At 47.9% G+C, this 23,611-nt stretch overlaps 1 protein-coding gene across 7 annotated transcripts in view; it reads right to left on the bottom strand.

Moving 5' to 3' along the window:
* Window positions 1-23,611, bottom strand: part of St3gal3 (ST3 beta-galactoside alpha-2,3-sialyltransferase 3) — a 194,693-nt gene that overhangs the window by 111,738 nt on the left and 59,344 nt on the right. For 5 of the 7 annotated variants that reach the window (XM_055618409.1, XM_055618410.1, XM_055618408.1 and 2 more), the window contains exon 3: window positions 2,939-2,986. The exons of the other annotated variants lie outside the window; for them this stretch is intronic. In XM_055618409.1, the coding sequence (XP_055474384.1) occupies window positions 2,939-2,986 (48 nt within the window). The remainder of the gene's footprint in view (window positions 1-2,938; window positions 2,987-23,611) is intronic. 7 annotated transcript variants of the gene reach the window in all.

Raw genomic sequence — 23,611 nt, forward strand, 5'->3', positions numbered from 1 at the left:
CTTTGAGATTTGGCTCATGGGTGAGGGCTGTCTGACAAACTGATGCCCTCCTCCTCCTCTTCCTGTTCCCAGCCAAGTGCTGCTTATGGCATGCCTGGGTTATAGCTTTTACATGCATAAAGAGTATCTAAAAATCTTAGTGTACAGTGTATAAAATCTTACTGCAGAAGGAACATTCTCCTAAACCCCGCTCTGGTCACTACAGAGAACATTCCCGTTCTGAGAAGTCCCCACCACTGCCCCCGCTATTATGGGATTCAACCTCTTCTTTCTCCTTACTGCTTTAACTCCGAATTGTGCATTTAAACAGCTGTGGTTTCGTTTTACTTCTGAAGTCCATACGCGTGAGAAGCGGTAACCTCTATTGTCTTTCTCCTCGTTTTAAGGCCCATCCCTGTTACTGCCAGGCACGTAGCTTGGGCGGTAGAGCACTTACCTGGCACATACAAAACCCTAGGTTCAATTCTTAGCATCACAAAAATGAAATACAATAAATAAAATTTAAACATTTTTCTCATCCCTGAGAGTGGGGCTTGACAGCACACATCTATAATACCAGCACCTGGAAGGCTGAGGCAAGAGGGCTGCTAAGCCGGAAGCTGCCCTGGGCTATATAGGGACTGTCCAGCGGGCTAGGAGTGGGGACACCTAGTGAGACATTATCTTCAAAAGCCAAGTGTGGCAGCACAGGCATGGATCCCAGAGCTTGGGAGGCAGAGACAGGAGGATTGCCACAAGTTTGAAAACAGCCTGGCCCGCATAGACAGTTCCACAGCAGCCAGGATTCCAGCTCTACAGTGAAGATTCCACAGCAAGACCATGTCTCAAGAAATAAATTTAAATGTAAAAAGGCAAAATTAAAAAAAAAAAAAAAAGAATTATCTATGTTGTCAAATCTATGTAGAGTTTGATCATTTTTTTCTGTTCCTTACAAATGTGACATCTGCATATTTACCGTTGGTTCTGTCTACGTGGGTTGTTTTGGGATTTTACAATTATGAACATTGGCTGGGACTGGAGAGCCACCTCCCTGACCTGAGTGGGGCTGGGTCAAAGGGCACAGTGCTAGTTAGCATGTCTTGCACTGTGAACACAAGGAGGGAAGAAGTGTGCCTGCCCACGACTGCCAAGAGAGTGGGTGTGGTAATCCTCTCGTGTGTAACACGCGATAGATATTAGCATCCACCCCTGTGACGGAGCTGTCCAGAGAGGAGCTGTCAAGGCATAGGACCTGTGTGCTTCAGACTTATCTACAAACTGTCCTCGTCTTCTTCAGAGTGACTACGTATATAAACTTGACCTCCCGCTCGGCGGAGACTCGCTTCTGCTGCACCAGGGCCCTGTCAGCACACTGGGGCCGCCAAGCTTTGGTGTGCTGTTGTTCCTTGGATGTGCAGTGGTATCTCAGCGGGGCTCTGATTTTTCACCTTCCTGGGTACTAATGTAATTGAAAAGCGTTTCCGTAGGTTCACTGACCTCTTTTCTGAAATGCTTTCTCTGCTTGGTTCTGTACTGGGTTGTTCGTTCTTAATGGTTTTTGTAGTTCCTTGTTCTGGAGACAAACTCTTTGCTAGCTAATTATGGTGCAAATTTCTTTTTTCACGCTGCCTTTTCACTGTCTTAATGGAGTCTTTTGATACTAAAAGTCCTTAATTGTAATGTGTGAAGCAGTCGATCTTCTAACACACAGGAGCAACTTGGGGTTCCTTTAAGAACTCTTCCCTGACTGTCTACTCTGCTGAAGTGATTTCTCAGGCATGCCTCAGCGTTCTGGTGAAGGAGCCTCACGCGCATGTGACATGAGACAGTGGCTAGCAAAGGTGTGGGCTTTCAAGCTGGGTGGGGATGGATAGCCCCAACAATCAGGGAAATCAAAGCGCCTGTGAAGGATAAATAACCGAGGGACTCACAAAGCACCCAGGACAGCACTGACACACAGCAGGCCTTCTCAGTGGTGGTGGGAACAGCTTTCCTCTCGCCCTCTCTAGCACAACTGTCTGGGCCTCGTGAACAAGAATTAACCATGTAGGAGGTCAGCGAACCCTCCAAAGGCCAGCCACATCTCCCTGGTGTTCAGGGTGGCACCCGCAGTATGAAGCGGACCATCACCTCCTAATCATACAGGGATGCCCTTCCCTTGGAGCGCCACAGGAGTGGCAAAGCGAAGAATGAAAGCAGCTGTCCTTCCTGCTCTGCCAACAAGAACTGAGGTACGGGGCGTGTGGTGTAGGGCACACACAGCACACACACAGGACAGCCACCCCCCGACCTCAGTGGGTCTGGGTCAAAAGAGCATGAGGCAAAGAGCGTGCCCTGCAATGTAAACAGAGGGAAGGAGTGTCTGCCCGTGACTGGCACGGGGGGGATGTGCCACTCCACTCTTGGGGCTCTCTACCTGAACACCTGCCACTCACATGCGAATGTGCAATGGAGGGGCTGCTCTGGCTGCCTGACATTCTGCAAGTGAGCCCTGGTGCTTATCATGCCCAGTGCTGGTGGTCTCTCAAAGTCCTCTGCCCTCGTCTGCCACAGGGCATGTACCCAGAGACTACTCATCCTCATACAAACCTGCACAGTTCTGGGAGGAGAAGGCATCCGTTCCAACGGCCCAATGAAGACGTTTTTGCTTATTTACTTTGTTTTGTTTTTAGCTAGGGTCTCACTCTGCAGCCCTGGCTGGCCTGGAACTCCTCATGTACACCAGGCTGGCCTCAGGCTCAGAGACCCACCCGCCTCTGCCTGTGCCGCCAGGGCCAGCTCAGTGTCCGCCTGTAAAACGACTGGGCACCTTTCACACTGTGTCCTTCCGCTCCCTCCACGGTGGAGGCCCTGGGGACTTTCCCATAATTCTTCGGATCTCTTGCCCTCCCCCAGGATGGCCGACTCATCAGGCAAGCCGTAAGGGTTGAAGAGATGACAGAGGGGGAGAAAGTGGTACCTGTGCCTAGTGTTTGTCCAGCGGAGTCAAAGGAAAGAAGCAATGAATCTGCAACACAAGAGGACAAGTTCACGTCTTTCTTCTGTAGTCAAGTGCCTGCTGGCTCCACCCAAACCCTGAAGAGGCCTAAAAGCACTGCCTCCTCCCCTTTGGCCACACCCGTTCTTACATTCATGTGCTTCCCATTCTCAACACCCCCCCCCCCATAAAATCCTGAAAGTAGAGGATGATAATTTATAGCATATGCTGGAAATAATAAAGGAAAGATGACAAAGAAAGGAGATGTATATGCTGGGGAAGGTGTTAGTGCGAGAGGGCATGCCACCGGGGCCACTGCGAACAAAGCAGGCAGAGTCAGGGGTGGGGGGCAAGCTCCCAAGCAGCCAAAGCAAAGGGAGAAAACAGTTCCGGGACTCGGTGCCCACAATGCATCCTTCTTCCGTTCGTTCGCATGGCCAGGAAATGTTTGTTGGGCATCTACTATGTACAGATACCGTACTAGGACACTGTAACGCAGTAGTCAGTGACAACAGCAAAACATACTCTCTACTAGCATGGGTCCTTGCCTTTCCTCTTGAAAAGAGATTGGAGAACAAACTATTTAGCTAGAAACATACATATATATATTAAGTTTCTTGTGGAGGGACCAGCCTGAGGGGGCCAGATAGAAGAACTTCCCTGGAGAAGCTAGCCTTTGGGCTAAGGGTTGAAGGATATTGAATGTCAAAGCCAACAAGAAGGGATGGGCATCACAGGCAGAGGGAAGATGGAGTATGTAGAGACTGAAGGAGGAGGGGACCAGGTGTTTCCAAGCAACTCAGACTGAAATCCAAGAAAAGTACCAGCAGAGAGGGGACCAACTGATGGTGTCGGTTTCTCCTGCAATATTTCAAGAGTCTGTGCTTAGGAGTCTTGTACAGCTGTCTCTTAACATGCCCAATCTCGAATGATGGTATAAAGCCAACACACAATGTTTACACAGTCAGGGACACCGAGAGGAGGTGTGGTCCAAATAGCCCAGGCTCAAGAGACCACATCCGGAAGGCTCACTCACTGCAGAGCGTTGGCTGGACACGGGACATGTGTACAGCACAGCCCACTCCACAGCATCTTCCAGATCTCACTCCGCATGGAGAAACAACAGCCATCATAACTCTATGTGCCATCCAAGCTCAGTAAAAGCAGCCAGGACAGCCGCCCATTCAAGGTTATGCCACCAGCACACCTGACACTCAAGAACCACTGCCTAACTACAGTTGCTAGAGAAATGCCCGGATCACAGGCCCTTCAGGAAATCCTTCAGAAACGTGTTTACTAAGAACCATAGGGCATCAAGCTGGGGATGGTGGTCCCTGACAGGATCCAGAGGCAAGCATCCTGCATCGTCAGGTCGGGGCAGATCATGTGCTTTGAAATCCACCAAGAAAAAGGCAGGGCAGCTCGCTCTTGACAGAAACGAGGTCCCTTGGTGAACAGCCGGCCATACTATCTGTACAAGCAGAGCCTAACTCCAGAGTTCCGCCCTTGTGTCTGTTTCCTCTGAGTGAGGTATGCGCCTCCTTTTAAAACTGGCAGCCAGGGTGAGGAAGAAAAAGGTCTCACCAACCTGGAGGACACGGAAGACCCCTGAGGAGCTGACCGCCCAGAGGAGCAAAGCTTTTAAAAAGCAGCTCAAGAGCTGGGCAGATGCTCGGTAAATAAGCCACTTGGTGTCCAAGTGTGAGAATCGGAGTGCTGAGCCCCAGGACTCGAGTCAGAAGGCAGGCCGGGTGTGATCCCTGCTGTGGTTCTGGAGCTCAGGGCTCAGGGCAAGACCCTGTCTCAGAATATAAAGTGGAGATCAAGGAAGACTCCTGATATCAACCCCCGGCCTGCACATACACCACATGAGAACATACACACACATACACACACACACACTCACTCACGTGTTCAAAATTTTCCAAGTACCTAATTTTCACTACAGTTGACATTTTTTTTTTCAATTAAAATTTACTTCTTCATTCTCATAAGCAATCCTGATTTAGTCTTTTTTTTTTTTTTTTTTTTAAACTTTTTGACTAAAGAACAGTGTTGCCAGTGGCTGCCTCTGGTGATACTCTAAAAAATGTCCACAGTGAACATGTGTTATTTGTATCAAGGGGGGTGGGGCGGGGCTGGGCACTGAGCCCACTGGCCTCCCAGCTATTTGAGCTGAGGTGGGAGAGCTGCTTGAGACCAGAAATGAGGGGTGTGTGTGTGTGTGAGAGAGAGAGAGAGAAAGAGAGAGAAAGAATCGGGGTGGGGTGGGAGGGCTATGAGGGAGAGAAAAAAAAGATTAAAAATAACTATGCACTCCAGCACAAGCTTCCTGGTATTGAAGCCAAGGCATAGCAGATTCCGGTCTCTTCCATTATTTGTGCTGAGGGATGGTCGGCTTTTCAGTTCCGGGATCATCCTGAGAGCTCAGACCAGTTCTATCAACCCTGGATGAACCAACTTCCTCCCTCTTCTTCCTTCCTTCCTTCCAACAGTTTAGCCCTTGGTCCTAGGGCTGGAACCCAGGGCTTTGAACAAGCTACCGAGTGCTCCCGCACTGAACTATAACCCAGGCCCCTCCCACAAACATAACCAAGTGCCAGTACTTAGTAAGAGAGCTCTCTCCCTTGCAGGCCAAGGAGATGGCTGAGTAGCAGGCAGAGTGTGATCAGGGTCTTGGGAGGGAGGTGGCTGTCTCCTGGAAAATGGTCACTGTGCTCCTGGACCACGTGCCTTCAGAGTTCAGATGATGAGAGTGAGGGGAAGTGAGTGATATATATTCGTGCTTTGTGTAAGCATGAATATATTTTGTTTTGAGTATTAAAGGCACAGACCAGGAACGGTTCGGCGATTCATTATTTGTGTTTATTCTAAAGGATGTAAGATTATTTTAGTTATAAACCATATTGACAGCTTACAGGAAAACTTAGCATTCAACAGAGTGAGAGGTTTGCTCTGCAAGCAACAGAGCAGGAATCCAGATTTCTCCTTCTGCAGCTAACAAATATGTCATTCTTCCTTGAGCGTTCCAGGCCCCAGCTGTTCCTGGCTCCTAGGCCAGAGGCGGCCATGTGGCGTGTTGCACAAGTGACCGGACAGAATCCCAGACCAAAGCATGACAGAGATCACTGCACAATGAGGAAACCTAGAATTTACTGGAAGCTTTTTATTACGGTCAGATGTTTCCTGTGTCTGGTTTCTGAAGCAGAATGGAGTCTATGGGGGGAGTGAGAAGGAGCAGGCGGCTGGTATTCTTAGGTTCTGGCCAGGCTTGGAGAGCCCCAGCGTGCGTGAATGAACTGCACTCTGGGGAGCCACCTGCCTGTCACCCTACGCATTCCACAGCTAGATGTGCCGTCCACCCCATGCAAGCCTCAGGAATGTGAGAACGGGGAGAAAACAGATTGTTCCTAGGCTAACCGGTAAAATACAAACATACACAACTTAAAGGGCAAGACAGGCGGATTTCACTGCTCCTTAATACAGAAAATATTAACTACTGCACAGTAAGCCTAGTGAGGACACCAGTGAACACCTAACAGTCAGAACACGAGTCACGAGTGTCCCTGTTCTCAGGAAATTCACACGTTATTCGGTGTGGTGGTAACATAGCACAGAAATAAAACGAACAAAGTCATTTCTGACAGTGGCAGCTGATGCGGAGAATATCAAGCAGTGTTAAAAGGTCAAGGGAGGAAGAACAGACATGATCCATGGTGTGTTCAGGGCATGTGGGACGAGACCTGAAGACAGAAACCATCAACAGAGAGGGTAAGAGGGAACGGGAGCCCTGGAACCTCCTTGCACTTAAGGGAAAGAGGAAGACAAGGTGCCGGAGAGCAAAGGGTTCCGGCTTGGATGCTCAGTTACAAACTGTGGTTCCTTTATAGGAACTGAGTTGTTACCCTGGCAGCCGTGCAGAAGGTCGATCAGGAGAGGAAAACCGAGGCACGGGGTGGCCACAGAGAAGATGCAAGACTACAGAGCAGAGGGATAATGCTGGAGCCCAAACTGTGATGTTTCGGGCGGTGGGGGGGAGGTAGGGGCGAGCTCTAAGGATACTTAAAGGGAAAGTCTCAGGATTTGCAATGAATGAGAAACAAGAAAGATGGGAGACCACAACCGCAGTTTCGACAAACTGATGCTGACTTTGCCATGACTTACAGCGGCCTCCTGATGAGCCACTGAAGTGGCCTGCTTACAGGAAGGCCGGGCCTCACTGACGGCTGCCTTCTGGAGACCTGCGTTGGGAAGCACAGGGTGCTGGGGAGTTGCAGTCACAGCAAAGAAGAGGGAGACTGGGGCAGGGCGTAGGCCAGGCCAGGCGCTTGGTCCGGTAGCCCACACTCACGGTGGAACGTCACGGTGGACAGCCACGGCTGCAGAGGGCGTCACAAAGTCACTTAAAGATCGGCCTTCCACTCCCAGTGCTGCCCCACTTCCTCCGTGGTAACCAGCTCTGATCTGGGCTATCCTTCAAGGCCTTACAGTTTGGCTCTCCTCAGCTCCCATGAGGCCTGGCCCGCCACTTTGTGTCTCCTGTCCCTGTCCCCTGCTACCACGGTGCGTTCTGCATTTGCAGCAGGTTCGTGTCCTCCTTTGGGCCACACGCTTCCTGCTCCCTTTCCCTGACCTCCTGGTGGCTGTCGGAAAAGCACACTTGTCAGGACACATTGAAGGTCTGACTCGAAAGAAGCAGAGGACAGCTTAGACTCTTACAAAGAGCCTTCAACTTGGCTGGGGTTGGGGGTGCTCGCGGTCTGTTAAGGGAAATGATACTTGGTTTTTCTTATCGTTATTTACTTGTTTGTTTTTGATGTCTTAGAGGATGACCTGGAACTTCTCCATCGTGCCTGGTTTTGTAGAGTGATGAGAATCAAACCCAGGGCCACAAGCGTATTAGGCAAGCCCTCTCCCAACTGAGCTACCGCCCCAGCCACAGATAATATTGTAATGGCCACACAGCCACCTGTTTCCTTTCCAGTTTGTCCACTGCTTAGATCCTGGAACGTTCAAGTCCCCTAGCCCTAGCCCCTCAACTTTCTCCCTCTCAACTGCAACCCCAGCTTCCACCCCCACCCCACACATACAAAAAAAAAAAAGAAAGAAAAAAAAAAAAGAAAAACAGAACTTGAATAAACAGAATCACTGAAGAAACCCAGAGGGAAAAAAATGTCAGAGGAGAATGAGCCAAAAGAGATGAGAACTGATGACGAGAAGGGTGCCCTAATATGGTGCACAGATGGTGGTCCAACTGGAAAGATGGACGGGAGGGCGTTCCTGACTTGAGTGGGATCAGGTTCCGTCCCACGGTCCAGCTTCGAGGACTCGGCTGAGAGTGGAGGCCATGGGAACAGGCGGTTCTCTTCAATTTTATCAGTCTAGCTCACCAAGCGTAAGCTCCGGAGCCTTCACGAAGCTCAGGAAACTCTGCAGAGGTCGGAGGAATGGCTGAGTGGATGAAGTGTTTGCCAGGAACTGGAGATCGGATCCCTAGAGCCCAGGGAAAACCTCAGAAGGCAGAGACTGGGGCTCTCCTGGACAGGCTGACTGGCTAGACTAGCCGAAATCAGCAAGCACAGGAGGTAGAAAGCAACTGAGGAAGACACCTGACACAGCTCAGGGCTCTCACAGGACTGTGTACACGCAAGTGCCCAGCCACATGCAAACAGGCAGACACAAATGCATGCACATCACGCATGCACGCGGGGTGGCGGGGGCAGGGGGAAGGCTATGGAAAAAAATCAAAGATGATCCCTGAAATCAAAGACTGTCTGAGCTGTCTTGGGATAGGAGTCAACTAACAGCGTTAGAAGCCTTGAGAGCTAGGGCAGGAGTTCAGGTCTAGGGTTTTTTACCGGGACCGACTGGGACGATGTGGAGGGGAAGGCAGCTGAGCCAGGAGCAGGTGAGCAGGCCGCAGTAAACAAAAGCACTGAGGCGTGGGAAGTGAGGGGTGTGTGGTTTCAGGAGGGCACGATCATCCCTAATTAATATCTTAGGGTTTCTTTCAGGAGGTAAAGAATGCATGTGACTAATACAAAAAAAAAAAAAAAGGCTTTGACTAATCAAAGACTATTTTTAAAAAGTGAGTCACCATGAAATTGAGGGGGGAAAAAACCTGCTATGTCATACCAGGAGACAAAAGGCACTTGGGTTAAGATCGGGGTAGGACAGTCCCTGGGGCAGGAGCACACACAGGGAGAGCAGGAAGTCTGGGAGGAGCTGGCCCTCTACCAACCACTGCCCTTGGAGGCCGGGTAGGCACCGCTTATACACCTGTGTGTGTCAAGGAGCGGTTGGAAGGAAGATGGACGGACGTAGGCACGCAATGAAACTGGGAGTGAAATGCTAGACGTGAGCTGCGGGGCTCCAGGGGCATGGGAAAGGTCAACGGGGCTGCCCTAGGGAGAGACAGCACCACCCCAGCCGGTTACCCAGTGTAAGAGATGAGTGAGCAGTGCTCACACTGAATCTCAAACGAAGGCCAGCCAAGAGCATAACTGAAGGGCAGAGGGGCAGACTCGGATGGACAGGGGCGAAGGAACTGTTTCTGCTGTTGGCAAGGCCCAGCCTGGGCACAGAGCATGGGAGGTGAGCCTGGGTGGGTCACTGAGGACACAGAGGGAAGAGGCCGGAACCCGAAGCTGTCTGATGGCAGGACGTGGCCTGTGAGGTGGCAGCTTTGAGGGAGACGATCATGTTTATCGGGGCTCCGCTCCTCCCCCACACCCGGGCCGTCTGTGGACATGATTCCTGCTGTAGGAAGGGTAAGACGACAGCGGGTCTCACCTGAGGCCCCGAGATTCAACATTTGTAGGTTCTTGTCTTTGTGTACGTGTGTGCACAGGCACGTGGAGCCCAGAAGGCGACCTTTAGCGCCGTTCCTTAGGTGTCATTTGTCTTTTTGTTGCTGTTGGTTTGCTTTTACAGACAGATTTCTCTGTGTAGCCCTGGAACTCACTTTGTAGACCAGGCTGGCCTTGAACTCAGAGATCAGTCTGCCTCTGTCTCCCAAGTGCTGGGATTAATGGCTACTTTTTGTTTTGTTTTGTTTGTTTGACAGGAGTCTCTCACAGCCTGGAACATGACAAGAAGGCCAAGATGCCCAGCCAGCAAGCTCCAGGGATGGGCCTATTTCTGCCTCCCTTTCCCTCTCCTTTTACAAAGGCCACACCCTTCGCTGCCTGACCTACCTCCCCAGCCCATGGCAGTTTTTCAGATTCTACATCTGCACAGATGAAACATGACTTAATGCCCCACCACCGTGAGGCTTGGAGGTTGCGTGAGTTTTTAACACTGAACAGGGGGGACTATAAGTACATCCACATTCTTTTAGATCAGATTTTGTAGGCAAATGAGTTTTATATATTGATCTCATGCAAAAAAAAAAAAAAAAAAAAAAAAAAAAGCTTTAAAAATTGTTAAGGGCGGGGAAGGCAGCTCGGTGGGTAAAGGCACTTGCTACCAAGCCTGATGACCTGAGTTCAAGCCCCAGGACCTGCAGGTGGAAGAAGAGACCTGACTTCTGAAAGCTGTCGTCCAACCTTCTCTGTCTGTCTGCCTGTCTGACTGTCTCTCACACATGCACACTCGGGGGCATACACGTGTGTCTGTCTGTGCACACCCACGGGAGCACATATGTGCCTGAGCACAGGCAAGCGCAAGCATACAGCCACAGGCACAAATGAACACACACACGAGCACACCCACACACGAGCATGCACACATGAGCAGACTCACATGCATAGAAAAAAAATGTAATTTAAAAAAAAAAAAAAAAAGAGTTTTAAATTTCATTCCATGACAGTGGGGTGAAGCCAAGTTGGAAGTCTGGATTTTATCAAGTAGAAGTAACAGGGAAAGGCATTGTAGATTTTTTTTTTTTTTTTCAGTAAGCTGATGATGTCAACAGACTTCCAAAAGAAAAAATGGTGGTGGTAATGGTGGTGAGAGCGACAGTCAGATGCACGGGTGGGGGTGGGCGGGCAGGTTTAGGAGAGCCTTCTAGAACACCCCGAGGGGACGAGGAGGGTGTAGCACGGTGCTGTGGTGGAGGGGACGTGCTGCAGGGAATCTCCAGAGCAGGTTCAAGTAAGTTACTAAGTGTGGAAGACGCGCCATGAAAGCCATGCCGTCTCAGATGCTGTGAGATGAACAGCTCGGAGGGCCCGTCTAGGCTGTGCACCCTCAGGAGACTCGCTCTTCTGGGTGTGTCTGTGAAGGTGTCTGTAGCTGTGGTTGGATCATGAGGACTCTGACCTGCGAATGGATTAATTCCTAGACAGAGCCGTAATGTGATGGTGTAATTAGCACGAGGTGAGAGGCTAAAGACGGGGCAGCTGGAGGGAGGGGGTCACTGGGCCGTGTCCTTGGGGCTGTATCTGGCCCTGGTGCCCGCTGTATTTCTTCGCTGCGTGTCTACTACGAAGAAGCCTTGTGTCCCCGTCCCCACCACCATTACGCCCTGACCCACAACACGCCCAGAAATAGGCAGCCAAGCAATCGTGGACTGAATCCTGGGGAGCCAAAATGAATCACTCCTTTTAAGTTGTTCATCTCTGGCAGTCTGTCCCAGGGACAAGACTAACAAACAAGCAACTAACGCAGAGTGAAAATATACTCGCCGAGTCCAGGTAATAAGATCTTCGGTCGCCATTCAAAGCAGCTGGACCCACTGAAGGACTGAGGTAACTCACAAACTAACAGAAGAAGTTTAAGCACTGGGAAAGTCTGGAGGAAGCTGGCTACATATTTGGTTATTGATGAAGCCTGAGTGGGCACCTGCCAGGGAAATTAAAGGGGGAAGAATCAGTGGCTCCATTGGCCCCAGTTGAAAATGGGTTTCACTGGGGAACTGGAACTCTTTCTCTACAAATGGCCAGTAAATAGCTTAAACTTTGTTGGTTACATAAAGACTCTGTGATGTATCCCATGGTTTTTCTTTTATTTACACACTTGTCTTGTTTTTTGCTTTAAGCCCTTAAAACATAAAACTCATTTTTTAGTGAGGCTTGCTTCCAACTTTATCTGACACAGAGAAGATGTCTGCTGCCTCTCATTAATATAGCCTTCCTCCTAAAGACCTCCAAATCGACAAGGAAAACAAAACAAAACAAAACAAAAAATCCACAGACGTACATACAATCAAAGGACAGAAGAGGAGACACCAGCACCAAAATTTGAAAGTTGGGGAGCAAGTGAAAAGCAGGACTCAGAAAGCGAAGTCTAGAACTGGTCTGGAATAGGAATTGATGCTCTGTGCTCTGTGCTCTGTGCACTCAGAACTCTGCCAGAGCCTTACAGGGAAGCCCTGGGGAGCAGTGAAGAGAAGCCAGAAGAAGACACCAGTGCTTGACACTCAAGACCACACAGCATGAGAGGAAAGTCTCTCACATAAAGATAGGAGGCTCAAACAAATGAAAACCAAAGCGGAACTGCCACAAATATATAGGAAGACAAAAACTTAGAAAACAAAGTATTAAATTTGTGTTGGGATACTCTTTCTGTGCTCTGTGTGAAGGCTGGCTTTGCATTAGTCAAATGTCAGCTTCTGTACCAGCTGAGAGCTGGTACTGAAGTACTGAGTACTGAGTACTGTCCAGACTTTGGTATTGTTGCTTTGATGGATCATCACCTATCCCACTATTTTGTAAACACGCTTCTCCATTACCTCTGAGGGCAACAGCTGAAGCAGGAGAGGAAAGGCAGGACTTCTGGGCAGGGACAGGAACTGTGGGAAGGACTGAGAGGCACAAATTCACCAGCCAGATGAGGAAGAATGGAGAGGTTAATGGGCCACGCTGCAAATGTGGACTGGAATAAATGAGTTAATTAAGTTATACAAGCTAGTTGGGAAATAGCCTAAGCTATAGTGCCTAAGCTTTCATAAATACTAATAAGTCTCTACGTCATTATTCAGGAGCTGGCAGGTCAAGACAGTCCCGTGATATCAATGAAGATATTGTACTCACAAAGGAGGTAGAAGATATCACTTAAAGGATACATTTAAGGAATGGAGAGACAGTTCCATTTTTTGAGAGAGTTCACCACGCTTAAGGACCTGAGTTCAATTCCCAGCACCTATATGAGATGACTTACAACTGCCTGTAACTATAGCTCCAGGGATCTACTGCCCTCTTCTGGCATCTGTGAGCACGTGCACTCACGTGCACATATACACAGAGACACACATAAATAAAATAGAATACATTTTAAAAACACAATACCAGAAATAATAATTTTTTAAAAGGTTGAAAACAAATTGAGGAAAACTCTCAGAATATAGAGCAAAAAGCTAGACACAAGAAATGAGAAAATATTTTTTTAATTATAAAGTACGACATCTAGAACATGAGCAAATAAGAAAAATACGGAAAGGAAAAAAATTAAATAATTCAACAAAATTTTTCTAGAACTAAAGGGCCTGAGTTTTCATGGCTTTCTATTTTTGTTTGTTTTTGCTTTATTTTAGCTTCAAAGGGTCTTGGGGGCTGAGGAGATGGCTCAGTCAGTCAAGTTCCTATCACACAGGCATGAAGACATGAGTTTGGATACCTGGCACTCATGTAAAAATGGGCAGGGGTATGCCCATAACAGCACAGGCCACTGCCACTGTTCTTGGCTGTGCACCACTAGATGGCAAAACACCATCTCTTCCTGCTGGATAAGTTATACAGTTCCAGAATGTGCTATACGGGCTGCTGGGGGAGAAAAGAAATTGATGGTCTTATCTAGAGCTGGTCCCCGCATCTGCTACATTATAAAATCTTCCAGGAAAGATGTGCCTACTGGTGCCATTGTGGCACGATGGTTATGCAGCTAACCAATCACTTTTTGATTAAATATGAGGCTCCCGCCACAGGATTTCCTACTGTTGTTGTTTTGCTAAATGGTCATGCTCTCAAGCTGCCTTCTGAGTACTTACGTTCACATCATAGATTTGTGTGGCTCTCAACTTTGGCCAGACTTTTTGCAGTGGGAAGTGTTAGTGCAGAGACTCCTAACTGGTCGAAATGAGTCTACGTATCTCATGTATCAATGTGTCACGTATCAACCTAGGCCTGTCAGAGCTTGGAGAATATGACAGAATAGGAGTCAAGAGTGTGAGAGCTGGCAGGTGGCAAAGAGAGCGAAATACCGACTCCCGGACATGAAGTGGCGGCTGCAAACGTGGACTCGAGGCAGCTGTATAGTTAGCTGCACAAGATAAACCCAGTCAAAATTCTAGCACGGATGAGAGAGAGGTCTCTGAGGTCCCACCGCTGGGGGAGGAGCTACTGACAACTGGCGGGTGCTTAGGGAGACAGGGTCACCTTCCTTTGGGGAGATGGTTGCTGGTGGATTGCCCGTGTCTCCGTGGAAGGTTCCATAACCGGGTACATATGGTACATATGGGCAACAGTACTTGGAGCCAGTAAATCCCTAACAACGACGACGACAAAACAAAGCAAGAAGCGTGTGAAGTTGGGAGAGAAATGGAGTGGGCACGCGGGGAAGATAGAGGGAGGCTATGATAAATGGGTACACTCAAAACACACTGTGTAAACGTACTTCTAAAAGACGAGTATTTTAAAAGGCTTTTATTTTATGTGTGTGGGTATTTTGCTTCCGTGCATAGGGATGTGCACCACATCCATGTCTGGGGCCACAGAACTCCTGGGACTGGAGTTACAGACAGTTGTGAGCTGCCATGTGGTACTGGGAATTGAACCCAGGTCCTCTGAAAGAGCAGCCAGTGCTACAAACTGCTGGGCCAGCTCTCCAGTACGAAGAATGAGTATTAAAGCAAGCAAACAAACAAACAAACAAAAAAAAAAAAAAAACAACTGGAAACAAAACACCAAAAGTTATCCACCAGAAATGTCTCCCATTTCATCACACCCAGCTTATGCAATGCTACCCCGCGTTATTTCTGTAATTGTTTGACTTATCCAAACAACAGCGACAGAAACAGACGAAGGCAGAAGAGATGGCTCGGTGGTTAAAAGCACTGGCTGCTCCTTCAGAGGACTTGGGCGTGATCCCTAGCACCCACATCAGGTGGTTCACAACTCCCTGCAGCTCCGTGCTGGGGCGTCCGACGCCCTCTTCTGGCCTCCACGGGTATTGCCTGTATGTGGTGCACAGACAAGCAGGCACACACCCGTGCACATAAAGCAAAACAAATTAAAGTGTTTTAAAAATGTCAGGATAAAAGATAATTAAAAGACAAAACAACCCAACGTTTGGACCTTGTTTGGGGCAATTTCTAAAGTGCTATGGGAAGAAATCTGAAAAAACAAAACAAAACAAAACAAAACAACAAGACTATCTGGGTATGGGTCGGATGTTAGAAGGCATTAAGAAATTCCTAGAGATTTAAGATAGTAGCGGTTGCAGGGTAGCTGGTTATTGTACACAGGAAACCTAATTGTTAGCAGAACACGAAAGCTTAAATAGAGGTCAGATGCAGTTAGGTGTGTCTTGAAGAGATGCAGCTTGGATGAGCCTCTGAAAGGCTCCAGAGATAACAAAGCTAAAGAGTGGAAATTCCTGCCTGTTTTAAGGCAGGCTGCTCGGGAGCGTTCCTGTGGTCCTTGCTCTGCAAAGGATGTAAGGTCAGCTGGGTGACCTTGAGATGGCCCACGTAAAGGTAAATGGTTCGGCAAGTACTGACCTGGCTTAGAGCCCCTCCCCGCCATGGCGGTGACATGGTTCAGCAGGAAAGAGTGCTGGAGAGGAGCTAGGGACTTGTTTAGCAGTTGGACCCGAGAGCTCTTTCCTGGCTTGGAAGAGCTGCCTGGAGGGAGCTCCTGGTAAGAGATAGGAGTGTTCTCTCTAGGCTTGCAGGAACAAGAGAGAAGCGGCTGGCAGGACACAGGTAAAGCAGTAATCTAGGAAAGAGAGCCAAGGAGCCCTCGTGGGTTAGGACGAGCTCAAGAGAAAGGCAGACTAGCTAGGTTAAAGGCCACAGATAGAAAGAGATTTCTAAAGAGCTAGCAGTTTAGTTGTAGAATCAGGCTTGCAAACAGACATTCTGTACATAGTTAAGAAAATAAAATTACCTTGCTGAGCTAGCAGGGTTATTTTTACCTCCATGTATACTTCCTGTGTTTTTATTGGTAATAAATATGAGATAATTAAAAAATAAATAATAGTACAATGATTGCTTTATTTTACTTCTTAATTTTTAACTATTGTTTTATGTGTATGCGTATTTTACCTGCATGTATATCTGTGCATCCTGTATGTGCCTGGTGCCCGCAAGGGCAGAGAAGGGCATTCCCACAGAACTGGAGTTACAGAAGGTTGTGAGCCACCATGTGGGTGCTGGGCATCGAACCTGGGTCCTCTGGAAGAGTAGCCAGCGCTCTTAGTTTCTGAGCCACCTCTCTAGTCCCTGGCTGCTTTATTTTAAAGAGCTGGGTGTGTTAACAGATGCACTCTCAAGTATCTGGAGTAAAATGACATGCTCCCCAGTATTTGCTTTAAATCCAAATAGTAAAATGGTATGAATGTCTGCAAGAGTAAGGCCTGTAGAACATACACATCAGGGGCCCTTGGATGGGGAAGATGCTGAAGTCTCTGCCTTAGGACATTCTGTCCTCCATCTGGAAGAGATGCTCTTAAGAGACATTAAAAGAACATAGTTCCACTTCATTCTCGAGAGAGAGCAGACAAAGAAGGAATAAAAAGAAACAGCACTCAACAAAATCTTTATTTTTTTTTCTAAGAAATCTCGAATGCCTATTAATTTATAACATTTCCACTTGGAAAAGCAATGATACACAGCTCTCAGTGGCCCAGCTGGGAACTGAAAAGTAGTTCAGGTGGCTCAAGTACTAAGAGAAGGAGGCAACCAGGAGGGGCGGCACATGCCTTTAACCCCAGCACTTGGGAGGCAGAGGCAGGCAGATCTCTGTGAGTTCGAGGACAGCCTGGTCTATGAACTAGAGGACAACTAGGGCTTGGTACAGAAGCTAGCCTGAGAGTTACTCAGTTGGTGTGGTGACTATTCTTGGTTGTCAACTTGACTACATCTGGAATTACCTGAAACCCAAGTGGCCGGGTATACCTATAAGGAATTTCTTTTCTCTTTTTTTTCCTTTCTTCCTTCCTTCCTTCCTTCCTTCCTTCCTTCCTTCCTTCCTTCCTTCCTTCCTTCCTTCCTTCCTTCCTTCCTTCCTTCCTAACTTTTCAAGATAGTTTCTGTGTATACCTGGCTATCCTGAAACTCTGAGGTCTACCTGCCTCTGCCTCCTGAGTGCTGAGATTAAAGGTGTGTGCCACCACTGCCTGATGGAATTTTTTTTTTCCTTAATTCAAGCATATGAAGTAGGAAGACCCACTTTTAAATTTTATTTTATTTTTATATGTCTGGGTATTTTATCTGTTTGTGTATCTAGTGCATTTCTAGTGCCCAGAAAGGCCAGAAGAGAGCATCAGATCTGTTGGAGTTGGAGTTACATATGGTTGTGAATTACCACGAGGGTGTTGAGAATTGAACTTGGGTCCTCTAAAGAAAGATGGTGCTCTTAACTGCTGAGCTATCTCTGTGCCCTGCCGGGAAGACCCACTTTTAGTCTAGATATTTTGTGGTGGGAAGATCCACCTTTAATCTGGGCCACACCTCTGCTGACCGATTACATAAAGGACATAGAAGAAGGAGGCATTTGATCTTTGCCTGCTTGCTCTCACACTCACTGGAAAGTTCATTCCTTCGCAGGCAATAGAGTCTATTTCTTTGGGATTCTGAGGAACACTGAAGGCCAGCCAAGAGAGACATCCAGACTTGTGGGCTGAACAATTACTGGATTCTTGGACCTTCTCTTGGTAGACAGCCAAAGTAACAGATGGCCCACAACCTATAAGCCTCAACCTGTGAGTCAGGATTCCTTCGGCAAATCTCTCTCTTTTTTTAAACGATTTATTTTTATTTTATGTGCATTGGTGTTCTGCCTGCCTGCATGTCTGTGTGAGGGTGTCAGATCCCCTGGAACTGTAATTCCAAACAGTTGTGAGCTGCCATGGAGGTGCTGGGAATTAAACCTGGGTCCCTTGGAAGACACAGGGAGTAGCCAGTGCCCTTAAATGCTGAGCCATCTCTCCAGCCCCCTTGATAAATCTTTTACCTTCAAAAACATTTACATCGTGATTCATAACAGCAGTGAAGTTACAGTTACGAAGTAGCAACGAGAATAATCTTATGGTTGAGGGTGAGCACAACATGAGGAAATGTTCTAAAGGGTCCCAGCATTAGGAAGGCTGAGAACCATTGCTGGAAGCCATTCTAATAAATCCCCTCCTACGGATGTACAGTCCTGGTCCTCTAGAGAGCCCCGACGCACACTGCTGGCTAAACACAGTTATCCTACGACTCAGTCATTCTACTGCTAGGTCTATGCCAATACCAAGAGTAGCAGGGACGCTCTGCACACGTAAAAACTTATGCATAATACTGTCCGCAGCGGTATTGTTCGCAACAGTCCACAATGGAAGAACCTAAATATCCATTGACGCAAGCATAGATAAATAAAACGTGGTCGTTATCCTATTAAAAATATCCACAGAAAGGAATGAAGTACTGATATGTACTATAACATGAATGAGCTCTGCAATACTATGCTAAGTGTGTGTGTGGGGGGGGGACAGTGGCAAAAGTTATATAGTTCTCTTTACTGTTTATGCGATGCCCAGAAGAGGCAAACCTTATGGATGAGCGTGCGCACGCGCGCACACACACAGATGCATGCACACACGCACGGTTAGGCCTGTGTCTGGGTGTGGGTATAGGTACATCACACATATGGGTGTCCACAGAAGCCAAAGAGGGTATTAAATCCCCTGGAGTCTGAGCTACAGGAGGTTGAGCTACCTGACATGGGTCTCAGGAGCTGAACTCAGGTCCTCTGCAAGAGTGAACAATGCTTTTAACTGAGCCACATGCTCTTAACTGAGCCACCTCTCCAAACCCGTCAAGTCCATCCAATTTCTTAATTGCAGTCTCTCTCCCACTCATTCCCAGTTCACCTTTCCTTTTCTTTCCTTTCCCTCCCTCCCTCCCTCCCTTCCTTCCTTCCCTCTTTCTCTCTCTTTTTTTGAGACAGGGTCTCTCTCTATAGCTCTGTCCTGGAACTCACTCTGCAGACCAGGCTGGCCTCAAACTCAGAGATCCACCCGCCTCTGCCTCCTGAGTGCTGGGGTTAAAGATGTGCCACCGTGCTTGGCTGCAGTTCTCCTTTTTAAATCCTCTGTAATAACCCATCTGTTTCCTGTCTAATTTCACATTTAAAAAAGTATATTTTTTTATTACTGAGCAATATCTATTCTCTTCCAATTTTCTTAACCTGGTTATCTGTTACGGACCTCGCGATAACGTCTAATAGTAGCATTGGAAATAAACTTCTGTGAATCACTGCTCCGAGGCCTGTAGGAGCATATGGTCTGATTTTCTCTGGATAGATAATGATGAACGGAAAGCACTCACAGAGTGACTAATGTGCTCCTGCCATATTAAGAACATGAGAAAATGCTTTCTAAAGTAGTTGCGTAACTTTTTGTTCTGATCCCTGCGGGAGGTGACAGTCTCAATGCTAACACATGCTTGTCAATGGTGCACGGTCGGTTTTTAGAATTTTAACCCTTCCATCAAGCACGGAATTTTTGTTTGCGTTGCTGTATCATGGAAGACTAAGAGAGTTGATCTACAACAAGCTCCTTAGTGGTTGTGGTATTTGCATGATTACAAGAGTACACCAGCCCTGAATTTCAGCTTTAGAGGGGTGAACTGGATGGTCTACAAATTATATTCAAGAAGCTGTTATCAGGTGTGCATGGTGGCTCAGGCCTATAATCCCAGGTACCTGGGATGCTTCCAAGTTCAAGGACTGCCGAAGCTACAGAGCAAATTTCAAGGCCAACCTAGACAACTTGACTCTGTCTCAAAAATAACACTTTAAAAAAAAAAAAAAAACAAGAATATTGGGGATACAGTCCTAAGTCCTAGGAATCCTTACTCAAAAAAAAAAAAAAAAAAGGCAGCCCACCTAGCCTCATAAAACTCTGATCAAAATGGGTTGGGGAGAAGGGAGGGAGGGGGGAGAAAGTACAATCCTTATTTAGAATTACACCAGGGAGGGGGCTGGAGAAATGGAGTTTGGTTCTCAGCATCCATATAACAGGGCTTGCACAACCTGGAACTCCAGCTCCAAGGAATCCAATGCCTTCTTCTGACCTCTGTGAGAAACTGCATTAACATAGACAACACACACACACACACACACACACACACACCTACACATAATTAAAAGCAAACTTAATTTTAAGAATTAGGGCCAGGCAAGAAGGGAACTTCCCAGCTGGAGAGATGGCTCAGAGGTTAAGAACACTGTCTGCTCTTCTAGAGGTCCTGAGTGCAATTCCCAGCACCCACATGGTGGCTCACAACCATGATATATAATGAGATCTGGCGCCCTCTTCTGGCGTGCAGGTGTACATGCAGACAGAACATTGCATGTGTAATAAATAAATCAATCTTTGGGGAGGAAAAAATAGAGGGAATTTCCCCTAATCCTTGAACCAGAATCCTCACTAAGTCAATAAACTAACCCTCTATGAGGATTTCCACCAACTCAATAAACTAAACGTCTGTGTCCCAAGAGGTTGCAGACGTATCAAGCTTAGCCCACAGAATGTTTGGGAATTTCTGAATTTGTTGACATTTACAAGTCAGAATATTTCAGGAAACAATTTCTATTTCTAATTTCTGGGGCGGGGGTGGGGGATACAGAGATTCTGATCACAGGAAGGACGCTGGTTTTACTCAGCAAGGGCTAATGGATTATCCAGGACATTTGTAGGGTAGGCCAGCTGGTTCTTAACTCTAAAACTAGGGAGGAGAACATTCCAGAATCAAGGAGGGAAGGACTTGCCGGAAGAGAGGCTGGGGGCTGGGGCAGCTCCCTGGAGCGACAGTGAGAGGCAGAGTCACGTGTCAACAGGATGAGGCTGCTTCTACTCTGTCTTCCCCCCTGAGAGTTGCCACAGACCAATCTACACACTAACTTGTGTCTGATATTGGTCTCCCGGTGGACACTGAAAACTCTGAGCATCATAAAAATATCCTTTTCACAATTCGGTGTTCTCCCCTCAGCCATAGTTTCACTTTCTGTGCTTCCAGCTGCCCACAGTCAACTGTGACTTGGAACCGTTTGATGGAAAATTCCAGACATAACTATCTCTTCAGTTTTAGATTTCTCTGTTTTCAAGTAGTGTGATGAAATCTCCTACGTCTTCTTCCGTCTGCGCTCTGTCCTGCTAGGGATGTGAGACACTTCTTTGTCGAAAGGGTTCTCGCTGTGTATGCTACCCCTCTCTATACGAGCTTGGGAGCTGTGGGTCCTGGTTTTCGGACCAACTGTTGCAGCGCGGTAGTGCCTGGGTTCGAGAAACTCTTACTTCGCTTAGTTGTGGCCCGAAAATGCCAAGTAGTGATGCAGGAAATGCTACCCGTGCTGCCATAATTATTTTATTCCATTGCTGGTTATTATTGCTAATCTCTTCCTGTGCCTGATTTGTACATTTTTATCACAGGTACGTATCTGAGGGGAAACCCAGAAAGCACCTGCAGTGGCAGGCACCCATTGGTATCCTATATTTGAATAAGGGGATTATTCACCCAGAACCCTGCCTGTCACTCAACACCTCCCCACACAAGTAGCTACTAAATGACAGAGGCATGAGGGAACAAGCAGGTGACAAAGCAGCAGCCAGGGAATCGCTAAGAAGCAAAAATCCTACCGCTCACTCTCACACCGTCAATGAGAAAAACACGCTTCTGTACCGGGTCACCAGCTTCCCAGCGGGTGCCCTGGGGAGTGTGAGGTCGTACCTTCCGCACAGACATCAGTCAGTTTTCTTTCTCCTGGGGTTTACGCATGCTTAAGCCCTCCGTCCAGCCCCTCACTTAGTTCACACTCATCAGGACAAAAGCCCCGACTATTCCAGGAGAGAGCCGGCTGGGGGTCCATTAGACTCCTGCTCACGTTGCAAAGTGGCGGGCTTCTGGGAACATCCCCAGGCTTTCCACGTCGAGGGACGTAAAAACTTCATTTTCCCATCAGTGCAAACGAAATAAGAGCGGGCTCGTGACAACCCGCTCCCCCGCCCCCGCCCCAAGGCCTGCATGTTTCCACTCACACGCACCCAACTGTCCCCAGTGTCTTTCTAACTCCTTTTCTTCATCTGTGGGGTCTGGCTATTTTGCCTCTTCAGCCTCTGACTTAGGAACATCACAGTCATTCCACTTTTCTTTCCTTTTGTCTGAGTCTTTTTTTTCCCCCCAGAACCTTGCACACCCTACATGCGTGGCTTTCTCGGCTAACCCTTGGTGGTTAGAGAGTCAGGTTAAGCGTTTTGGTGGGGCATCGGTAGAAGCGCTGTGCGTCCCACACTCCTCTCTCTGGAAGACTCACCTCGGCAGCTCGCTACTGGCAATTTAAACTTGATCATGTGGTAGCTACTGGGCCAGGGAACGTTCATCCCTCTAGAGACGAGTAAGTTGACTATTACGTAATTCATGTAAGAGTTAATAAGACAATTTCTTTAGTATGGAAATGGTGCTCTAGTATGTAAAATAACCCTGTCTGTTAGAGCCAGGCTGAGATGGTCTACGGGACACCAAAACTGCAACTTCCTTATTACATTCCGTTAGTGGGCTCAGTGTCCTACCTTGCACTCTCTGTACTAGGAAGGTAGGGTTAGGAAGGCAAAGCTTAAGGCCATCCTCAGCTTGACAGTGAGACAGAGTCTAGCCTGGCCTACATGAGACCCCAAAGAAAGAGAAGAGTGGGGGAGAGAAGGGAGGAGAAGACAGAGATGAGCAAGAGATAAGCACAGACAGACAGAGACAGAGACTGAGACAGAGATCACACAGACGCACATTATCTACCTTCCTTCCCATCAATGGAGACAGAACAAATGGGCAAATGCTGACACCCGATGTAGGAGGCCCTAGGTCCCACCCTCGGCACCCCAAAGAGAAAAGGTCAAAAGCTAATCTGTTGTGTCAATACTGATGCTCATCCTGAAAGTCAAAGGTTGCAGAGCTAAGACTCGAGGAAGGACACTAGCACAGGAGCCATCCATAACACAGGACTGCCTCTCCTGGACCAGTGTCAGGTGACCTCCTAGAGGCGAGGAAAATAACGCCCATGCCCACTGCTGAAACCGACAATCACCAGAAAGCAAAAAGGAGGCGTCCATCTAAGGAATTAGTTTTCCTGAAATTACCAGCTTAGATCAATCATCCTGACCATAACAACCATGACCATATCCTGGCGAGAACAGGCATGGCCACGCATCCGCAAAGAGCTAAGGGCTGACTCTAGGGCTTCATGCTCTCTAGTCAAGTGCTCCACCGCTGAGTCACACCCACATCCAAACCGAGAAAACAGAACCGGACAGTTGGGGAAAGAGCTCGGCTTGAAGACGGAGCTCCCGGCGTGCACGAAGCCTCAAGTTTGATCCCTGGAGCCACATAAACCAGCATGTGGTAAACGGCTGTAATCAGGGGGTAGAGACAGGAGACGCAGGCGTTCAAGGACATTACAACTACATAACAAGTTTGAGCACAGTGTGGGATACGTGACATCCTGTGTTTAAAACGAAGACACA

Source organism: Psammomys obesus, unplaced genomic scaffold (genome assembly GCF_907164565.1).
Source record: "Psammomys obesus unplaced genomic scaffold, mPsaObe1.curated_primary_1811, whole genome shotgun sequence".
Lineage (NCBI taxonomy): Eukaryota > Metazoa > Chordata > Mammalia > Rodentia > Muridae > Psammomys > Psammomys obesus.